The sequence below is a fragment of the Stegodyphus dumicola genome, chromosome 4 (assembly GCF_044657685.1).
Source record: "Stegodyphus dumicola isolate Sdum_Otavi_A_Nest chromosome 4, ASM4465768v1".
NCBI classification, from domain to species: Eukaryota; Metazoa; Arthropoda; class Arachnida; order Araneae; family Eresidae; genus Stegodyphus; species Stegodyphus dumicola.
Window position 1 is genome coordinate 77,842,719 of NC_140771.1, and position 23,531 is coordinate 77,866,249.

General features: G+C 30.5%; 2 protein-coding genes across 9 annotated transcripts in view; one reads left to right on the forward strand and one right to left on the reverse strand.

Annotated features, from left to right (window-relative positions):
- LOC118194039 (phosphatidylcholine:ceramide cholinephosphotransferase 1-like) overlaps positions 1–6,733 on the forward strand; it is a 140,708-nt gene extending 133,975 nt beyond the window's left edge. For both annotated transcript variants that reach the window (XM_035365222.2, XM_035365223.2), the window contains exons 6-7: positions 1,138–1,303; positions 2,691–6,733. In XM_035365222.2, the coding sequence (XP_035221113.1) occupies positions 1,138–1,287 (150 nt within the window). In that variant the 3' untranslated portion in view covers positions 1,288–1,303; positions 2,691–6,733. The remainder of the gene's footprint in view (positions 1–1,137; positions 1,304–2,690) is intronic.
- Positions 6,734–8,997: 2,264 nt separating this feature from the next.
- Positions 8,998–23,531, reverse strand: part of LOC118194037 (rap guanine nucleotide exchange factor 2-like) — a 648,324-nt gene continuing 633,790 nt past the window's right edge. For 6 of the 7 annotated variants that reach the window (XM_085815113.1, XM_085815118.1, XM_085815116.1 and 3 more), the window contains 3 exons: positions 22,600–22,677; positions 18,321–18,530; positions 8,998–9,689 (listed from right to left, as the gene is read on the reverse strand). In XM_085815113.1, coding sequence (XP_085671239.1) covers positions 9,661–9,689; positions 18,321–18,530; positions 22,600–22,677 — 317 coding nt within the window. In that variant the 3' untranslated portion in view covers positions 8,998–9,660. The remainder of the gene's footprint in view (positions 9,690–18,320; positions 18,531–22,599; positions 22,678–23,531) is intronic. The other variant, XM_085815114.1, reaches the window with a different exon arrangement.

A 23,531-nucleotide genomic window follows, 5' to 3' on the forward strand; every position in this document is an offset into this window, starting at 1 on the left:
CATCCAAAATGAGACCAAGCATTAACATGATGGAAGACAATACCTAGGCGATTGGTTGGTCACTTCTGGGCACCTAGGCAATAGCTTTTAAAACTGATGTTCAGGAACTGTATTTTTCCATATTTATCGTCTGATTTGATGGCAATAATTCAAAACACACAATTCCTTTGTAATTCCAGCATACACAAAGTATTACTTTTTTTTAAGTACATCCTCCTCTCAATGTTACAAAAGGACATTCTTTTTGCTTATTCCATGATCTTTTTCTTGTAATATTATTGTATAGTATCCACTTCTCATGTCCAGTGTAAAGAGCTTTTTCAAGAAAGGAACTTCTTTATTTCTTTTCAACAAAGAATCACTTGCTGTGACTTCAGAGAATCATGTGCAGAATCACGTGCTGTGCAAGCATATTCTGCTGTGTTAAAGTATGGAGTACCCATACATGGTAGCAACTTACATACCCAGCTGCAGACATGTATATAATAATTTTGACTTCGCTGTATAAAGCATTTATTTCTCAGTAGTTTCACTTATTATATTTTTTAATTTTTTTTCCCTTCAAAATAGAAAAATCTAATAGAAGGGTGAGTGCAAGTTATAGAAACTGAATGGCTCATGTAATGTATGTGGAAAATTGAATTAAAATTTATGGGTAAAAAGGGCAGAATTAAAAGGGTTTTTGTATTTTTATATTTAATCTAAAAGTCTGAATTGCTTTTTTTACATAATAAAAAATAGGGTATAAAAATATAAGTTAAAAATGAAAAAAATTTTGGAACAAAAATTTAAGAAAAGAGAAAAGGTGGAAAATAAAATATTGTTTATATGTGCATTTCTTTGCTGTGTATGATTACTTATATGACTTTTTTTTTTTTGTATGCTTGTATTGTAATCAATTTTAAAATTATTCAATGTTTATAAAATATTTATAAGCATTTACTTTTTTATTCTTAAAGGTGAATGAACAGGATCTCTTGAACATAGAAATAAATACTCACTCAAAATGTGTTGTAATGATTATAAAATAAATGTTTACGTATTCATCTTGTGTAAATTTACTGCATTTTTTGCTAGCAGCTAATTAATTAAAATTATCATAATACTTATTAAAATTGTCTAATTTTTAAATTTTAGGTACATGGAAAAGATAATTACTTGTCACGTGTTTGGTGGTTTTATGTATTTAATTATTTTGAAAAGAATGTTGGTGGTGTCGTGCCTCGTCAATATGAGTGGCCCCTTTCCTGGCCTCGCAAGTTTTCCCGTCACACGCGAATATCCTAGCACAGTTGAATATGTGGTAAGTATAGAGATCTTAATTTTGAATATAATTTTTAAATATGTATGATATACACTGCCTTCCAAAAGTTAAGGAACAGCACAATTTTGTGTCTAATTTGAGAATGAAGCAACATAAAAACAAGAAATTTACAGGACATGTTCACTAAACAGTTCTTTAATGAAGGCAACATAGAATGCTTCTTAAGTTCAACACAAACATGAATTACAACAAAAAATTGCACTTTTAGCTGAGAAATCCAGTCTTGGGAGAAGCACATCACAGTTTTTTTGATGAAAAATGGGGTGGTAACATTACAAAAATGGATTCATTGGCAGCAATGATGTTCCATGTTGTCAATTAAGTTGTCAGTCAGTGAAATGGGAGGCAACAATCAGACAAGGAGTAATCCTTGTTCAAACTTCATCTAGCAACTGTGGAGAAGACTTAAAGCAGCAACCTCTCTTCCAAGGTCCCAAAGATGCTGTATTGAATTCAGGTCTGGGGCATTGAGCTGGCCATTCCATCTGCTCCATACTGTGACCCTCAAAATATTCTTCAGCAGCCTGAGCTCAGTGCGGTTGCGCATTGTCATCCAACAGAAGAAATCCAGGATCAATAGCAGCGGCGTATTGATCCAAGGATCTCATTTCGATATGTCACACCGGTCAGAGTTTCTTCCATGAAACACATGCAGGTCAGTATGACCACCGAGAAAGATACCAGCTCAAACCATTATTCCACCACAATTTCTACAATGTGGGATTGGTTGTATCTGGTGTGTTGTTCTCTTTAGATCAGCTGATGATCTAAATCATTCTGCAATGTGAACCTGGACTTATCTGTGAAGAGAAAAAGCCATGAGCTGAGGCTTGTTGGGAGTGCTTTTAAAAACAAATGAGAAAATATGAGAGTAGTGTCTCTCATGATCATTATTCATAACGTTTTCAACTGAGCTTTCGTCTGTTTCATAATAGTGCATGATTTGATTCCTGTAAAAAATATCCTGCCAGTTACTAGATTTAAAATAAGTGCCAGGCCTTAGTTTCCAACCCTTGGTTTAGAGAAAATAGAATTTTATTAACGAAGTTAATATTCCCTGAGTCTTAGCCGAGATTAGACTCTCCTTCTAATCTTAACAGTAGTTGATTGCATATATCCATTTTATACAATTTTTCTTAAAACCAGATCTAATTTAACTAAACCTTCAAGATAAGTAATCTGTTTTTAGGAACTGATTTCCCAATCTGTGAATTTTAAAATCTAGCATTGTCCTTTATTTTGATATTTATCTAATTCTGTGGTACTCATTAAAATATTTCATATTAATGTATAATGAATGTACTTATTAATGTTCTGTTTTCAAGTACTTAAATATGTTCCTATTAAAAATTGAAACTTTCTACAGGTTAGCAAGGATGTCGCTGATGTTCTTCACCTAGCCACACTACTCTGACATCATATAAATTACAAGCTATTCTATATTTTGTTTTGTATAGAAAAGAGATCTGAACTCATCTATAGTGTAAGAAATATATATATATATATATATATATATATATATATATATATATATAAAATTTTTAAAACTTTACATAATGGATTATTTGCTGCAGCAAAGGAAGGTGCAAGATTCAAAGAAGGGGAAATTAAAGAATCAATATAGACACTGTCCTCGAATTTTTTTTTTTTTTTTACTGTGTTCTCATAACCTTCATTCCTTTAAATACCTCAAGCTAATTTTTTACAAAGAACTTTTCTTATAGAATATTTTCACTTTTAATTAATTACAAAGTGTCTTAGGTTAAAAGTAATTAATATATATATATATATATTTGTGTATGTATGAACTAGTACTGTTTTCTCTCATATTTCTGTAAGTACAGTTCTGCTTTTTACACATGTCAACTGGATGAAAATAATTTCAAAGTGTCTGAACTGTGTTTTGTGTTCAGAGAAACCTTGAGTCTGAAAGTGCCATCAACAAAATATCTCTCAGAAGTCAACTTTGTAGACAAAATGAAAAAGTTTCTGCAGTTAAATGTGGTTTTGATGGTTTTACTTTGAGAGACTATGTATTCCCCCAAGTTATTAGTTGCATTTTAGGTAATTATTTATTAAATGCTTTTTACAAATGTTAAAACTTTTAGTATTTATGAATTTGTGTTTTTTGGAAGAAAATATTTATATAGTTCTTCAGAAAGTCAAAAACATGTTACCTTCATATTTATATATAGGAGCTTCTACTTGTCTTGCAGTATTTATTATATCAGAGCATTGAAACTTATCAGTGTACAGGAAAAAAAGTATATGCAGAAAAATAGGTCTTACTTATTGAAATAATGTACCTTTGTAAATGTACTAAATGGAAAATTTCATTTTTGAATGTCAGGATATTTTGTGAATTTTTTGTCTGAATATTTAGATGTATGTTTTTCTCTGTGAACTATGAATCAAATTTTGATGAATAGTTTTAATGTGATGAAAATAAGTTTCTTAAGCACATTCATTTGAAGAAAACCATCATAATTAGTTGAACATGTTGTCTTTTATGGTGTGGAAAATTAATAGAAATTGATAATGAATGGTTCAGTTTTCTGTCTTTAACATGAGCATATCCCGAATAAATTAATTGATAACAGTTAAATACTAGCACTTTTAAATTAATAATGATGTGAATAATAATTTTATTCTGGTGAAAAAACAACAACATTTTCATTTATGAAGGTCCCAATGAAATAACTAGTATATCACTATAACTGAAATACATGATGTTAAAATATAATGATGTAATTTGTATAAACTGCAGAAACCATTTCTATAAAAATAAAACAAAATATTAGCAAAAATAAATGGAAATCGGTGTATGCAAAATGCAACAATATCTGTAGATAAAATTTGTGCATGGAAAAAATTTAAAAAAAAATAATCCTACTAACTATGCTGTGATTACAGAGTTTGTTTTTGAGACAATATTAATTTTTTTTAAATTATAAAAATGAATAATTTAGAAGGAATCTGGTCAGCTATGATTATTATAATGCAAATATATTTATTAAGTAGTATTTCCATCTAGCACATTTTCTAAGTCAAAATATGAAGCATAATTTAGGTTTTAAATTGAAGTAGTTGATAGATGAATCATAAATAAGAGTGCATCCTATACTGTTATCCTGTTAATTTATATTATTTAATACATACATTGTATTATATATACCAATACTTAACATTCATAAAATCAGTCAGAATCTGGTAATGTTTATACTAGGCTATTTTCCAAGATGAGGATTTCTATATAAGTGTACTACATTTTATACTGCATTAGTACAGTGATGCAATATCTATTGTGGGTGTTGGATCTGAAGATGGATCACATATGCTTTTCATTAAAGTCTATGGGCTGTTAAAGTTGTGATTACTGTACAAATTATTTTTTGTGTAGATTCTAATAATACTGAGCTCTCAATTAACTACAGATGATAGCTATGTTAATCCAAAAATAGTTAAAAAGTCATGGAGGGGAAAACATCTGTGTTATAATTAATAGAAAAACAATGTTTTAGAGATAAGGTTTCATTTGGTTGCTCAAGTAAAATCAGTATACCCCCCTTTTTTTTTAAAGTTTTCGTTTACATTATTCTTGCCTGTTGATAGGAGTCGATTTAAAACATATGTCTGTATCAAGATGTACATTTATTTTTACTATTTAAAAATTTATTTTTAATCCATAATTTAATAGTGTTTATATATCCAGATCATTTTCAAATAAATTGCATTAACTTACCATCATTTGCTATTCCTGTTATTCCCCCTTTTATATTATTTGTAGATAGTTTTCTTTAATGTGGATGGCTTGTGATTGAAATTTTTCCATCACTCTGCAATAAACAAGTGTAACTTTTTTGACAAGGTCTCCTTTATTTGCTTAACCGCAATAAATTTAACTAACTGACATCATGGTAAAATTACTGCCCTCATAGCAACAGTTTTGAAACAAGTTATATATATGTCATCACCCCAAAAGTTGTTATCCAAGATAAAGTAACTAACAATAATAAGCTCCTCACAATATGTATGTTTTTATCACCAGCATATTTCCATTTACTGGTAATGGTATTTCTGAGATATTTTGTGACAGAATGAATTTGGGCAGATTTTTATTATTCACATTTTCCAAGTCCTAGGTCCCTCACAGTAAAGTGTTTGATAATTCAATAATGCAGAAAGCACTCTCTTTGGAATTCCATTTTCTTCTTGCCTGAGTTGTGGCAATTCTTTACAGCACATTATGAAATGTGAGAAATAACATCATAATGATAATTTGTGTATTTTTTCATAGATAACTTATGCTTTCTTCCTTCATTGTCTTTTTAAATATTTCATTGATATCTGTGTAATAACAAGAGAATTGATTTCTTTTACTACATACATTCATAGAAGATATTACACAAATGCATCATTCAGTGTATTGAGAATATTTTTTGTAGTTTATGTATTTCCACTGTAAAAAAAAATACTTTCTTCTTTAACTCTGCATACTTTGTCTATTGCTTGAAAAATAAGATGATGGAAAAAATATCTTTGTGGGTGTAATTACAATATAATAATTTGCCCACATTGGTTTAGTGCAAAAATATTCTATACATACATATGTATATATAATCATGTTGCTTTTTTAGTGAATTGATATGTGAAATAAGATTTGCAAATTAATAATTACAGAGAAACTAATTCATGTTTAACTTTTTATATTGTGACATAAGCAAGAAATGAAAATTGATATGAATTGCTAAATTTTATGTATTTTGTATAAAATATCCTGTGCATTTATCAGTATTTTGAATAACTATCAATATCCTACCTCTATTTTTGATAATCATGATGTTTTGAAAATTTTATTGGATTTCTTCTTTTAACTTTTACAAAAGAAAAAAATGCCAAGTTGAGGGATTAATGCTTTAATATAAGAAACATTAAAAGAAGAAATGGTAGTTCTTATTATAAACAAAATTATTTTTTAGAAAATTTCCAAATGAAAAGTTTTGTTGTGAAATTGAAATTTATGAATATTTTAAATAGTCAGAAATTCAAGAATTAGTTAAAAAAAATATTTGTATTTGAAAAATTAAGCATATTGACTAGTTTTTCAGTCATTTGTGTGTCACAGTTTCATTGTGGAAGTTTATTCTATTTGCCATTCATTGTGTTCCCTTCATTTAAGTTACTGGAATACTTGAAATACTGATTGATGCACTTGCAATGCGTATGGGCTGAGGAGGAATTTAAAAGATTATTCAAAGTATGTAAAAGCCAAGTTTATAGGTTTCCAAACAAATATTTTGCATTGTATATTTTGATTAAATTGAACATGATATGTATATAAATTGTAAGAATATAGTTTTTTCCATCAGTTAAATCTTTTTTTATTCCAATAAATTTTATAGTTATAAATATGTCTTGTATTTTTTATATTTTAAAATTCCAAAGAGTTTTGTATGTTGACTGTAAATTGCAGTGGTCGTACAACACACCTGCAGCTTACATATTCAAAGTTTTTAATCTTATTTGAATTAATAAAAATTGAATCACGTAATAAGGTTAAAAATTTTAATCTTTATCAAATAAAAAATCATAACACTGAACCATTTATTTCCAACTGAGAGAACTTTTGTTGACAGCTGCAAAATTATCACACCAACTAGATTTGCCTAAAATATGCACTGATCACTTCTTTTGGTTGGGGGAGGGTTTTTTGTGGACTGATTCAGTCAGAAAGCATAATGTAATTTCACCCTTAGCCTGTTATATTACAAGTGTTTAAAGCTTGTTCATTTCTGACAGTATAAACAGTATTTTTGTCTTTTTTTGTCACATGCACTCTGTGCTAGATGATCATCCTCTCCCTTTTCAAAACTCAAAAAGTATGTACACATTTATTTAAATTTAAATTATTTTTTAACGTGTTCTATAAAGTATAGAAAATGTTGATAAAGACCAAAACTTGAATAAGAACATTTTTTTATATTCCTAAACTAAAACACTGAACAGTTAAATAAAAGATGAAACATTGATATGAAATCCTACTCTCTGGAGGGAGAATAATCTACCTTTTTATAGCTGTTGAGTAATTAGTTTATGAATATGAAAAATTACTACTGTTCGAGTTTTGACATTTATCAACATTTATCATGACATATCAACATTTTTATCAACATTATCCTTTGAATGGCATTTTTTTTTTTTTTTTTTTTTTTTTTTGGTGTGTGTGTGTAAGCAATTTTTTTTATTCTAAAACAGTTGCTTTTTTGTTAAAACATGTTTAGTATAGTTTTCAGATGGATTATTAGATTTATTTTCTTCCTTGCATGACAAGATAACTTGTACAGTAGTAGTCTGAGAATATACTAGGCAAACAGATTGAAAATGTATCAGTGAGAAATTCACTAATAAGTATATGATCCTTCCCAGAAAGTCCTGTATTAATAGTTTCTATATGATAAATGAATTTTAGAAAACATTGCTATCAGGAGCAAATAAAGAAACCATTCAGATTTTTGGAAATAATCCAAAGCACCTGTGGTTGTAGCACCATACTATCATTTTGATGCCAGGAGTTTAAAATATCAAATGTACAAATCATATAGTGCAAAACATAAAAAAGCATTTAATAGCATTAAAAATTATCATAATTGAAATATAAATTCATAGCAAATTGTTTGAACTCTGTCATTAGCTTGTTGTGAATTCATAATTATTCATCTATTTTTACTGTTCTGCATAAGCTGGGCAGTTTGTCACTTGAATATCATCACCTTTACAAGTTTCCAACTATTTATCAAGATAAAAAGCCTTCACAATAAGGGTGGTACCTTAATGCTATGGCAAATAGTAGTTGACTTTTATGACAGTGCTGGAACTTTTGTTTATGGGAATCAACATTCAGCCCATTAATGCTTAAAATAAGTAAAATTAGATTTGCATATCGTGCATTGATTAGAAATTGAATTGTGAGTCATAGTTTGCCCAGGCTAAGTTTAGCCTTACTAATGCTGCATCTATTTTCTTGAAGCAAGCAGTAACTGGAAAATTTGCAAAATTAAAGCAGGTGAAATTCATAAAAAAGGATTTTATTTGCCCAAAAGGATTTTTTTAAACATTTCATGTGTTACCTTTATTTTTATTAAATATGTTCTTCTCACGTAAGCCACATAAAATTCAATTCAACAGCAATATCACAAAATATTTAAAAACAGCATATCTTAGAATTTCCAATGGACAGTCTCAAGCGCTTGGAGATAATGATTTTTACATACAGTGTTGTCACTGCTTGTTGTGAAATCGTTAAGTTTGTGTTCTTCAACTACTTTAGGATATGCTTTATCTTTGGACTACCCTATAGAATTATGCATTATTCAGCAACTGCTCAGTGAAAATACTTATGAAAGAATAGAATAAGAGAATATCGGTGGTATTTGTAAACATCTATTTGAAAGTAAACAAACTTGCCTGGGTGAAAAGACAGCATGACGATTTATCCAATAACCTGAATTTCTGCTGCAACATATATAGTCCTTGAATTTGGCATGTCATGAATTTACATAGAATATAGAGAATAGTATAAAATGTAATTGTGTTTTGTAACATTTAAATGTTGTTTTACTAGTTTAATACTTTGATTTCTTGGATTAATTTACAAAAATGACAAAAACAACCACTTCTTTGAAAGACTTTGCTTATTTAGAATGTAATTTTACATGAAACTCCATAAACATAAAAGCTTTCAAAACACTGATACAAATAAATGAAAGATGATAATGTATAAAGAGGCTCTACACAGTTTTGATGAGTACAAAGTTAAAACTTGCATTTACATAATTTGTACTAATTTACCATTTGATAAAATAGTTCATTTTGAGTATATCATGCAGTATGTTTACAGAGAATCACTGCATCATACAAACTAACTTTACATACATTTTTCTCTGCACCTACTTGGTCAATATCACTATGTGTCTATATGTACAAGACTGATTACACACACAAGCAAGCACATTCAAATAGATGTATAAAAGTATCTAACTGGGGTTAAAACATCTTGTTGTGATGAGTCTTAAAAACAGGAATATATAATCATTCCAGCAACAGATGTTTTTGTCCTTAGTGCACTCATTCTTTGGTACAATCTCAGTAGCCTTAATGCTGCCTTTTTGCAGGCAAAGTCTCTCTTGTATAAAAAGAAATTTTGATTTCACTGGCATTTTCTTTCAGCCTAGCAAATTGGGGCTTTGCTGAGAAAATGAGACTTGAAGCGAGTCCTTGATACTTAATATCGCATAAACCCGTAACTTAAAATTTCCTGTTAACTTTCAGGATGGAATTCATACTGCAGATACTTGAGTTTCATCATCTGAAAATAAATTAAATTCTTACTTAATCTTACTGTGAAATAGCTTATTCAGTAATAATTCTTAAAATATTCTTAAATAAGAAATATGCACAAATCCAAAAAGTATTTTGGGAATTACAAAACATACAATCATATTATTTTGAAGTTATACTGATTTATTACTATATGCAACAAAAGGCTGTTACAGACTAGCTGCAATGTACGCATGTCAAAATCAAATCGGTGAGTATATTATAGAATTTCAATCACTTTGGTTATGTCAAGTTGTAGAATTAAGAAGTCTTAAACATTTCTTGATAAATAGAATACATATCAATGAAATTTTTGTCGAATCTTTTATCTCAGCAGGGGTTATGACCTTGAAATGTTCACATACTCAAATGGCAACTTGTAATATTGTTACCAGCATGGTTGCCTGAAAAATGGTTGTGCGCTTCATTATCAGTTTTATCACATTCTGAAAATTTGGCGATTTCTACTAAAGGTGGTTATGATAACATGGAAGTATATTTTTATACATTACCACATAAATAAAATTATAAATAATAAAAATTTAAACTTCAACAGTATCAGTTAATCTGAAAATTATAAAATCTATTAATATTTACATAAATAATTTACACCCCCCATTAGATGCACATATTATGTGGTTTCTGGAAATAACAGTATATATCTGAGGCCTAACATAATCAAAAGTCTAGAAATAACATTTACATTACACTCATTAGAATTAAAATAATTTGAATAGTGAATTCCTTCATAAAATGATGACCATGCTTTAAACTCTCAGAAGAGATTGCTTTTCGACAGATAATATGCTAAGCACACTTTAATATCTCTTGTGGCTGGCATTACTCTAAAGTAATTATCAATTTTTCTCAGAGCTGAAAATGATTTTTCTGCTGATAAAATTGAAGATGGTGATTGAATTGAAGACAATTTGTAAGTTTCACTCACAATGCTAAGATTAATTGTTGATTTTTATATGTTGCACTAGTTCATGTACAGGTTTGTTTTTAACTCTGCAGAAGAATAGAAAGCAATCAGCTCCTTTTTAAGCTTTTTAAGTTGTAAATATGACAAAGAGATTTTTCATATCCTGAGAGGAAAACTGATAATACATTGAAATTACTAAGTCCACATGCTTGTTTTGTCAACACCAAACTGCAGAACAACCTTTCTTTTTCACAACGAGCTAAGATATTTTTCTTGAACAAAGTGGGCTTCAAATTGTTGTTTTTAATCCCACAATTTCCGCCACACTTTTAAATCTGTCACATAAAGTGATTTAAGAAGGGCAAGTTTTTTGGTTCATTTTTTATTTTGAAAAGTTGAAGCTAAATGGTATTTGAATTCCATATTTAAAACACTACTTTATGGGAATTCAAAGAAGCGGAGAAATAAAAAATTAACCAGACTTAAAATTTTCATTATGTTGTGATAATAAACTTAATAAAATAAATAAATAAAGATCAATGTACCTAAAATGACAATCACTCTCTTCTCTCTAGTTGCAAAGCTACCACATACACTCAGTTGAAATTTGTGTCTTCTGATTAATAAAATATTTATCCTTCAGTTTCCTGCCACAACTTCTAAGCTAGGACTGCACACACAGTGTAAGCTGTGGCAAATTTTCCAACCCTGATGATGCCCAGGCAACAGTGTACAAAGTTTTCTTGAAAGGGTGTAAAGTCCTCAAGCAAAAAGTTCTCGCACAGCAATTAGCATACATAAATTATTTCGTCACTGATGCGGTGAATTTGGTATTCCATTATTAGTCCAAGCACTTGTTCTATCACTACCAAACAATTTAAAAGATACCACAAGAAAGATCTTTCTTTATCTGCTAGCTGGCTAATTTTCTTAAACAGTATACAGTTAGTCACAAAAGTCTGCATACAGACTAAATTTAAAATTAAAAAAACACTTAAAGCATAGAAAAATGTATTTTAATCATTGCATTTTTTTCTTCTAGTAGCTAAAATTGTAAGCTTAAATAAAAAGTAAATAACATCAGTGTAATACTTTTTACATTTTTTCAAAAATATATTTTGTCAAAAAAACTCGGAAATTCCCTCCAATAAGTCTGCGTACACTTTCAAAAAAAAAAAGGCAAAATATAAGTTTTTTACATTACTTCAATACTTTGTAGGATATCCTTTATTCTTCAAAACAGCTTGCAGACATCTGGGCATTGACTGAACTAGTTTTTCAGTGTCATCCGACGTAAATTTCGCCCATTCTTCCTGCAATTTACTAATTTGCTGATTTCGCGTCGTAATATTGTGTTTTCGAATTCGTTTCTCCAATTTTGCCCACAAATGTTCGATCGGATTGAGGTCTGGTGACTGGGGAGGAGTACGCAACTGTCTTGGAGTATGATAGAGGAGATATTCCTTCACAATTTTAGCTGTATGTTTCGAGTCGTTGTCTTGTTAGAAAATAAAGGTATTAGAAAGGTTTAAATTTCGAGCACTGTCTCGTAGATTTTTCTTCAGAATATCCAGATAAACATACTTATCCATGACTTTATGAATAATGTGAAAATTTCCAACTCCTTTCGACGACATACACCCCCATACCATCACACCACCAACTCCATGTTTGACAGTTGGATTTAAATTTCTCAGATTCAGTTCTGCTCATGGTTTTCTCCATACAATAGGGTGGCCATTAACTTTAAATATTGTAAATTTACTTTCATCTGACCAAATTACATTGTTCCAGAAGTCCTGCAAAGAGTTTAAATATGTTTTGGCAAAAGCAATTCTTTTCTATTTGTCTCGGAAATGTATGGCATAGACCTAGGTTTGCGTCCATGATAATCGGACCTAATTTCCTTGTTGCTAGTTAAAAAAATGTCTTTTGCAATGCTTGCAGCAGAAAGTTTAGGATTTTGTTTAATTCGTAAAAGAATTTTTCTTTCTTCTCTCTGCATTAGCTTCTTCGTCTCCCACATCTTGGTTTTACAGCAAGACCACCAGTGTCAAGATAGTTTTGAATAACTCTTTGCACACTAGAAAATGGTTTTCCAATGGTTTTACCAATATAACGAAGAGTTTTACCTTCATCTCTCAATTTGATAATTAGTTGTCTCGTAACTAAAGGAATTTCTTTATTAGTTGTCATTTTCGTCAAAGAAAAATAGAAATAGCAACTTCCAATCAACGTGAAATTTGCTTCGGAGGTCAATGACCTTGAAAGTGTAACCTTCTTTGCATTCTCAAATTTGAAGTTTAAAAGTTAGATAAGAAATCCTTCGCGTTGTACGCAAACTTTATTGGCTTTGATTTCTGGCCACTTATCTTTTAAAAATTAGTGTGCATAAATTATTAAATATGAAAATATTACAGTTAAATAATTTGAAAGTCCCTTATTGAAACTAAATATTTAAAAAATAAAACTTTAAGAAACTACCCTTTTCGCACCTTAAAATTTGGATTTGATATTACTTTTCTTGATGTACGCAGACTTTATTGACTAACTGTATGTAGCTTCAGATTTCTAGGAAAAATATTTTCATTTTGTGAAATTTGATAGAACTTTGAAAGAAATAATAACCGAGCTTTAAATTAAATGCAATGAACAACATAAACCTCGAAACAGAAAAATTGCCAGTAGCATACTAAAAAGTTGCTCTAAATTCAATGGCAAAGCATTATTATTCTTTTAATATTTTTTATCCTACACCAGACCTAGGACATGACTGCCATTAGTCTGTGACAAGCAGCCTAATATAATTCAGAAACATTAAAAAATGTACAATAATTTTTGACATCAATGATAAATTATGGAATATTCTCTCCTTGTTAGCTATGTGACAGCATGTTAGAACACAAAATTGATCAAATTCCTTGTACTATCGGTGCAAAGGAAGGGAAGAGGCGTTTGCTATTTCATTTGCTCTTCAGCATGCACAATCCTTTGATGATGAGGGATGGGTAAGACAGCATAGGAAGTGATAGTACATAATTTATTTCATTTTGAATATCCAACTCTTAAATCAGTTATTCAGAGCACAGCTACAGATTAATCACAATAGTTGAAAAGGATTTTATTATAGTATATGTTAAATTAATACTGAATATTCTTCTCAGTTTTAAATGTATAAGGAACGTTTCTGCTTTTTACATTTCTTTGCTATCACGGATAAGATACTGATTATATTTGAGATATCCCAAAATACATTTCTGACACAAATTGGTTTCAACAATTCCAGGTAATTAATAAAATTTATGATTTTTCAAAAATAATTAAGAATTTTTGACATTATGGAAGGCTTTAGAAATTATGCTTCTTGTGCTTACTTCCCATAAAATTTCCACGCATTCACCAAGCTTTATACCTTCTCCAGTGAGAATTCCCCTATTTCTAAACTGGTGTGTATTCACAGTATTTAGAGGAGGTGACTGTGTCTTCCCTACTATCTCTAAACATTTACATCTTCCAGATGTTTGTGCTCCGGGGATTTTGAACTTCGATACCCGGAAATTCCGGGGATCGTCGTTCAAAAGGAAGTAGGAATAATAATAAATTATTTATTTTGATCTGGGTAATTTTGTTTGCTTTGAAAGCAGAAAACGCAAGGTCAGTGTGTGTGGTGAAAACTTTTCCTTTCTTTCTCCAAAGGCAGTGATAATGGGTGAAAAGGGGAAAAAAACTTCTTTTTTGTTCTTTCCTTATTGCGAGTTATGACTCATTTCCCCCGGTTCTCGGACATTCTCTTCTGGATTCTTTTCGGCAAGTAGGTGCGGCAGAAAAAAAGGGGAGAGACTTCGTTCGACCAGATGTGCGATCACGTGACTCTGGGTTCAAAGGTCTTATCTCTCCTGGCGTGGTGCCAATAAGTAGAGAAGGGGGATTTTTCGCCGTATTAGCTATTTGTCATTGATCGCTTCTCAACTTTTTTTTCTCCGCTGTGTAAAATTTTCGTTTCATTTATTGATGCACGTGTAAATTTTTCGTTTCGTTTATTGAAATATTTTTTTTTTATTTATGTACACAAGAGAATTTCACTATGAAATTTCTCGATATAAATAGTGATATTATACAATTAGAAGAAGGTGTCCGGAATGCATTTAGGTGAAATTGGATTGAACGGAGAGATCGTAATGGGGATACCATCGGCACATGGTGCAAGAAAATAAATGTTGCTGGACAAGCATATTGTGTTTTTTGTAACTCACTGCTGAAGTATGGTGGGGAAGGATTCAAGGCTTTCACAAATCATTCTAAAACTGTGACGCAGATAAAATATTCAAAGTGCATTAGACATTCAATGACTTTAAGTAATTATGCTAATTCAAAAAATACTGATGACTTACTGGAGACTGATGCTCGGCCATTGGATATAGTGACAAGAAAGGCACGCCAAGAGGTATTAATAACTTTGTTTATTGCCGAGAATTCTCTTTCTTTCAATGTAGCTCCCAATTTAATTGAACTCTGCAAACAGTTGAGCCGCGATCAGACGGCACTAAACTCGTTGGAAATGTCCAGGACTACTGCATGTTATAAGATGAAATATGGGCTCGCAGAAACTATTAAGGAAAATATCATTAAAACTTTAAAGGAGACTCCATTTTCTCTAAATTTGGATGAAAGTACTAGCAATGCTCAAGAAAGTATACTGGCAATATTGGTGCAGTTTTATGACAACAATCAAAATGAGGTTGTAGTTCATCATTTTACATCTCTAAAGATGGAATCTTGCAATTCAGAAGCTGTTTTTAAAGCAGTTGTTAATACTATTGAAGATAATAATATTCCATGGGCAAACTTAATTAGTGTATTAATGGACTCATGTAACACCATACGTGGAAAAAAAAAGGGTGTTGAAACCAGACTACGATCAAACAAAGCACCCCACTTATTAGATATTGATGGTGACACATATCACACAGCTAATAACTGTGCAAAAAAATTTGCTTCATGTTTTGATAGATACTTAGGAGATTTGTTTGATGACATCTATTTTGATATGAAAAGGTGCAGTAAAAGAGAAAATTTTTTCAAAATCTGTGAATCCCTTGCCATTAAAAAACTTAAGCCCTTGAAGAGACCAGACCATAGGTAGGTGTACATTTTATGTGTTTTAGAAAGAATCAAAGATCTGTGGGATGCTCTTATTGCATTTTATTTTCACTACTTGGATAAAACTGATAAAGGGGGTTATTTTTCTTATGTTGAAACTGTATACAATAAAAGAAATATTTCTGCAGCTCAGAAAAAAATTGTTGAAGGGGTGTATTCTTGCTTGCATTCCCAACAACTCACAAAGGATGCTTTAGCTCGGGAAAAAAAGAATACTAAATGGGTTATTTGTTATGCAAAACAAAACTTTATTGCATATGGCATTATATTCAGCAGTATTACCAGAGTTCAACACATATATTAAATTATTTGAAACAAAAAAAAACCAATGCTTCATTTAATACATTCCAGTATTTATAAATTGATGGCAAAATTTTCCTCTTTTTTTATGAAGCCAGAAAATATAGAGTGCACATCTTATAATGATTTATTAAAGGTTGATGTCACAAATCCAGAATTCCATCTACCTAGCAAAGTAATATTTACTGGTGCAGAAGCTTCCACTTTCCTGAAGAAATTATCAAAAAATCATCCAATAGCAAAAGAATTCCAAATTTCTCTGATGAAAGCTTATACTAATACAGCACAGCATATGAAACAGAAATTACCCCTTAAAAATTCATATCTAATTAGTTTTACAGCATTAGATCCAGAGCTAAGAGGTAAAACCAGTACAATATTAGCTTTTGAAAAATTATCTTTTATGTCCCATATTTTTAGTGATAATGAAAAGTCAAAAGTAGAAGCTGAAATAAGGTTATACCAGAGTGATATTGATATCACCAAAGAAATGCTCTACACATCTGATGAAAGTGGAAATCAAGTCAAGTGTACAATTGATAAATATTGGTCTAAAGTTTTTAATTTAAAAGATGATTTCACAAATGATTATAAGTATCCTACATTGGCTAAATTGGTCAAAGCCTGCTTTAGCTGCTTCCATGGCCCATTAGTGGAAAGTGCATTCAACTTAATGGATACACTTGTCATTGACTATAGAACCTCTCTTAAGATTGATTTCCTAGATGCAGTGCAGACTATTAAATATGATTTAATGGCTTCTAAAGAAACCTCATGTGAAAAATATGGCTAAAAAAATCCAATGACTGATCCAATTCACAAAGATCTCTTACTGAATATGAACAGAAGTTGGAAAACATATCCAAGAGGACTTAAAAACATGTATTTCAGATGAGTCACCTATAAAAGTCTCTAAAAAACCTTCTACATTAGCAGAAAAGCAAACTGCTTCTACCTCTGTATGTGCAGTTCTCGAGGAAATTTCTTCAACTGTAAATGAGGAAAATAAAAGTCAACCTTCTTGCAATTATGAAGTTCACCACAAAAGAAAGACAAGCTCGCAAACATCAGAAAATAAAAAAAAAAGCAGCAGAAATTAGATAATTTTTTTTTTTAAGAATTAATTCAGGTAATTTAAAATATTTACATAAAATGTAGTAGTTTATATGTTTGAAAATTTATGGTTATTAATTTTGCAAAAAAGTAATTCATTGAACTTTTATAATTAGGTCATTCAATACTTCATAATTGTAATTTTTCATTTCTCTCCCCCCCTTCTCGAAACTCCAAAATGTCGGTAGCAAGTCCGTAAAAGTTTCAGGGGATTTTTTGGGGGTCCCACAAACCCCTGATCTTCAAAATATCTAAAGAGATTAATTGAGTTAACCAGACCTTGTGCTCATGTCACCAAAGAAAAAATATTACCTCCAACAGACAGGTATGCATAGCCACATTTCATACTGGCCACTCAGCAAACAACCACCTATAATATACAATCCTTGGTGGAAAAAAAAAGGTTATGTCAGTCATACAGTAATATATTGCATGTGCCTCATGATTTTGACCTCTGTATTCCATGGATCTCTTTCTAGGACAAAATATTTCTCCAGTGCTGCAGCTGCTCATGAATAATCACTACTAAACTTTCACACAGCTATTCTCCATCATTTAAAGTTCATACTTGTGACACGATACTCTATGTATGATCTTAAACTCCTCAACCATGCAAACAACATTTGAGCTTTCCAACTGCCAAGTAATTCAACCTCAGGTAAAACTGTCCGGATGTTATTTACGACTGTCATATATATTAGTAATTTGATATTGTTCAGTTGATATGTATTGTATATAAGTTTCTACTGAAATATTGAATGTATGTAATTTCTGCCCTTCTACAGAGGCACAGTATCACACACTACATATCCTACTTTTCTCAAGTTCTAAGCAATACCCTGTTTTGTAATCAAACTGGTTCAGTCAGCTGTCCTTAATTTTTACACGACTTATTTTACTCTGACTTATTTTTAAAAAAGGCTTTTTAAATGATGAAGCATCTGTGGGAATTTAGCTTTACAGCATTAGTGTGATATGTTCAAAGTGTTATACAAGATATATACAATTCAGATAAAAAGAAATAAATATAAAAAGAGGATGAGATGAATTAGTTTTGTATACTTAGGCTGCACTTAAAAGGTATATTCAGACTTATTTTCTAAATGCCTGAATCTCTCTTACCATCATCATCAGGATCTGTGACATCGCCATAATAGTTTGATGTGCCCTCTACACTATGAGCTCTGCCAAGGACTAGCTGCTGTCTACTCCTCGCAGCCATTTGTGCGGCTATAGAATAATCTGGTGGTCGCTGGGATCGAGGATAAGGAGGGGGAGGAGCACTTCTCGGTGGCGGGGGTGGAGGAAGAATATGAGATGGATGTGGCACAACTGTAATGGAAAGAAGAATTCAATTCAAGATGGCATACAAGATTTGAATACTTTATTTATATTCTTCTTTATGTACAGCAATTTTTTCCTTTTTCATAATTGAAAAAATTGCAATTTGAAAAATAAATCAAATCATGTTATTCAAAATGTATTGGTTACTCTCTAATATTTTTAATATTTCATGTATATACAATAATAAATAATTTTGCATGTAATTACTTCCTTGTATGAAATGAAAAGGAAGTATTGTAATCACGAAAAATTTCGGGTATCATATTTCAATGAAAATATCCATTTTGGCCACTATTGAACGCAATTTAATGAAGTTTTTGTGTGACATTTGTACGCAAGGACAGAATAAAGGACTTTTCCCCAAAAAAATTACAAAATTGATTTAAAATGAATTCTAAGAGCATTTCTGTGGCGTCTATATGTACGTACATATGTATGTATCTCGCATAACTCAAAAACAAGTAGCCTCAGAAAGTTGAAATTTTGTATTATAGGACTTCTATAACATGTAGATGTGCACCTCCTATTTTGGTTGCAATCGGCCACACCAAAAGTATATAAATATATGCATATATATCCACTCTGTTACTCGGCTCAATGAGCTCAGTTTCTTTATTTTTATATGTTTGTAAATTGTTTATTTTTTGCTTTAAAAATGATTGAATTATGTCGTTCTTATCTTCCTGTTAAGGTTTTTATGCCTTTAGTTAATCTGCATGTTATAGTTGTAGAATTATCAAGTAGCAAAATTTCTGATGACCGGATAAAGCCGATCATAACACTCAGGTGGTTAAGTACAGATAAAGCCTCTTTTTTTTTTTCCCATAGCAACCACACTTTTTTACATTTGAAACTTAGCAGAATACTGGATTTGTTGCCAATCTAGAGAAACTAAGGTTTTCAACAACAAAGTAACGTCTCTTTTTATTACTGCGAATTAAATTATGCTTAATCCATTCTGGAATTATCATTTAACTTATTAAATTATGCCATATATTGACTCAGCATAGCGTCCACAAAAAATGAAGTCAATTTCTACGCCTTCAGTTTCATTTTGCCGAGTGAGACCAAAAGTAAACTTTCAGTTTTGTGCACCAAAAAATCTGTCTTTTTGCCCACTAGCTGAATTGCTTTTTTTTTTTGCATAGAAAGTGTAATTTTAGTTGTAATTTTTGTACAAATTTTTTAACTGTATTTGCCGTTATCTATACCTTTAACCCCTTCGCGCCGACTGTCACGTCTACGTGCCAGCAACGAACACACTCACTTCCCGGCTGATACGCAGGCGTGCCAGAGCATTTTCCCGTTCAGCCCCGACTGTCACGTATTTGTGCCAGTGTCCTGGAACGCTTTAAAAACTATAATTTCTGCCACAAGATGGCACTGTATGTCCATATGGTTTCAGATACATGTACATTAGACCTTCTACTCGAAATGAGAGAAGCATGACTCACATACACGTGTTTTTGATTATATAAACAAAAGGAGAAATAAATGTTTCCGAATGGCGTGATTTATGACATCTCTTTAAATTCGCACATGGTAGTTGTTTATTGTAAGTAGAGAATTTTTATTTTCGCTAAAGCGTTGGGTATTTCGGTTTGCAGTTCAGTTTTTAGAAAATAATTAGATCTTGTTAGACATGAATTCTTTCTGATTTTACCGTTACAATGTCGAAGCGTCGAAAATGTTTAACAGAGCATGAAATAGCAGAAATGATGCAAAATATTTCAGATATTGATTCTGAAAGATTAACTGAAAAACATTTTCCAAAACTTTGTTCAGAAGAGACTGATAAGAAAATGAGACGACGATGCTTCGTTTGTTCACATTCCCGGAAAAATCCTCCAAAACGGCAAATGAGTTATTACGAGTGCAAGGAATGTAACGTAGGACTGTGTGTAGATCCCTGTTTTCAAATTTTTCATACAAAAAGAGAATTTTAAGTAATATATTTAGTTTTCAGATGTTAAAAGTCATAAAATAATGAGTAATGAAAATAAAATGTGTAAAATATGCATTTAAACAAGAAATAAGGTAATTAAAGTATATATAAAAATATCTATAATGCATAAGCTGTTTAAAATACTCTATAGAGCATTATTAAACAATGCGTTGATACTTCGGAAATTTCATGGATTTAGGCTTAATAGCAAAAAAGCCCCCGGCCCTGGACAGACACTGCCGGCCTCCGCAATAAGCGCGCGTTTGTACTACCCGGTGCGAAGGGGTTAAATTTTTAATGAAGATATTTTGTGTTTTTATTATTTTTGCCTTGCCACAAAGTGAGAACTGAATTAATTGAATAAGAAATACATACACATACATATACATCTTTAATGAAATTTGAGGATATAAGTGTTTCATAGTAGCAGAAAATACTGTCGCCAGTCTGTTTCGGAGAGAGGAGGAAGTTTCCGAGTAGCACATACGCATTAGGTAAGCAGCGCTGAATTGTCTGTGTAAAACTGTTTATTTTTTATTTAATTCCTTTTATACATCGATTTAGATTTATTATACAGTACAAAGTCCGTAATCCGGAATGATCTATAATCTGGACCTCAAAACCACAAACTTACGCATGCGCTTTTAATGCACGAATGCGCGTAAAGCATTTACCCATACGCACTTCTGATAGTGAAGAAAGTGACAGAGAGGTATTTCAATTAACAAGTTAGTCGGTATTCTCGACACAGCAATTGCAGGACTTGAACAGTGGAGTTTGTAACTGAACAAGAAATTATGTCTGTTTACAGAATTAAAGAGAAAGTATTAGCACAAAAAACAAAGCAACTTATATTGAAAGAAAAGTTTAATAAAGTAAACAAATAAATATTAAGCTCTTTTTTTTTTTTTTTTTTTTTTTGTAAATTTTGATACCCTTTAGATCATAATTGCTCTTTATTTCATAAATTACAGTTTCATATTTTTAATTGTATAATTTCTGCAGGCCATCTTACCAGATTTAAATTGATGATCTCTAATCCGGAAAATGGTAAATAAATATAGTGAGTTTTAAAAAGCAAATCTATTTTATTGTGGATTATATGCTATCAATGAAGTACATTAAATTCAATTCAATAATTTTAAATGAAATGTAGGGGAAAATGCGTATAATTTAATATTTCGTACAAGGAAGTCACATGGTGCACACATCAGATTCTTTTTAATTACATGCATGCATGATAACATTTAATACAAATAAAATGAGATCTTTTTAATTATACAAACTAATTTTGTATGATAAATACATCATAATTAAAAAACATCTTATTTATAAAACCTGCAATCACTGTTGATAAGAAATACCAACTAAGATACAAATTAAAATGCATTTTTTGATGACTTAACACCTTTTTGTTTGGGGGGGGGGGGTAAAGGGAGTATAAATTACTTAGGTGAAAATTCTTCTGGAATATCAATTGTATCAAAATTGTTAATTAAGAATGCCATACATTAGCAAATTGTAAAGAAATATCATCAGTGAATAGCCAAAGGGGGAAATATCAATTTAAAATTATTCTCATTTATTTATTAACCGATTTCTCAATGCAAACTGAATATGACATAAAAAAAAAAAAAAAAAAAAAAAAAAAAAAGCACCCCCTCAAATTTTTAAGTTATGTACTTTGATCATTTTTTGTGGTACAGGAATTAAAATTTTTGTGCTTCATTTGTTAAAACAATAACAAAATTTTCCTAAATAAAGTATAGGGACTGAAGGAATGTATAAAAAAAATTCATTTGCAAGATTTTCATGGAGGTCATGCATTATTTGCTATTCCTTTTTAAATAACTAGTCAATTATACTTCAAATACATAGTTACTGACTAAAATGAATGTGACAAATTTCTTTAGTGTCAAACTGATTTTTTACTAAATAAAATAAAGCAGTAATTAAGATAAAACTATATTAATTTTATCTTGCAACACAATTTTATGTTAATTAAAGACCATAACTGGTTACTTTGTAGACAATAAATGATAATTTGGATTCCAAAGAACGAGTTTAAGTTTTGAAATGAATCATAAAAAATTACATTAAATAAAATAATACCTTGGGATCCCGGTATTGTTGGCATGATACTCATGTGGGGAAAGGATCTCATCCGCATAATTGGTGGCGAGTGTGACACTAAACAGTAATGACAAATGCTTTAATGATTACTTATATTGATCATGATTTTCATTCAAAAATACAACACATACTGTTGAATCAAAATTTCAAATAAATGTTCTCCTTTTCAGATGACATCAATTGTATTTAAATATGTGCATACTAATTTAGAAGTCAAACAACAAAAATCAGAGTTATATTTTCAAATTTGCACAGAAAATTTTTGTTTGACTTCTAAATTAATATTTGTTTGGCATGTTATTGTATCTTAATTATATGCATACTGTTTCAAAAAAAATGAGTGAATAAAACTTAAATTTCATATCTTTTACATTTTTACAGCAGCTGAATTCAAATAGCATTTAAGGTTTATCAGGCTTCTCTGACTGAGCATGATTACTATTTTCCAGCTAGGTAGTCCCATTTTGATTAATATCTCTTATCTTGCAAAATCATAAAGCTTCATACATTTGTAACAGCTCATTTAGTATAAATTTTTTAATGACTATTAAATGGCATTAATCAAATAATGAGCTACTAAATAATTAAACAAATTTAGAGATAAATAATTAATCAAAGTTTAGTACTAATGGTTAATGGTGAAGATGGAAATAAAGATTTTTAAACACACATCGGCCATCCAGTCTGAGCATAACTTGGTGCCTGCAAAGAAATTCTCTGCAAGCAGTTCTGCTAACTTTCAACTGAAACCATATAAGCAGATTATCACAGAGAAGCACAGACTATTAGAAGAAATGAAACATATAAATTAGAAGAAAAAAAAAAAAAAAAAGAAAAGAAAAGAAAAGAAAAAAAAAAAAAAATGAAAGCTTTTAGATTTTATATTATGCCCATTGGGGCATTTTTTTAAT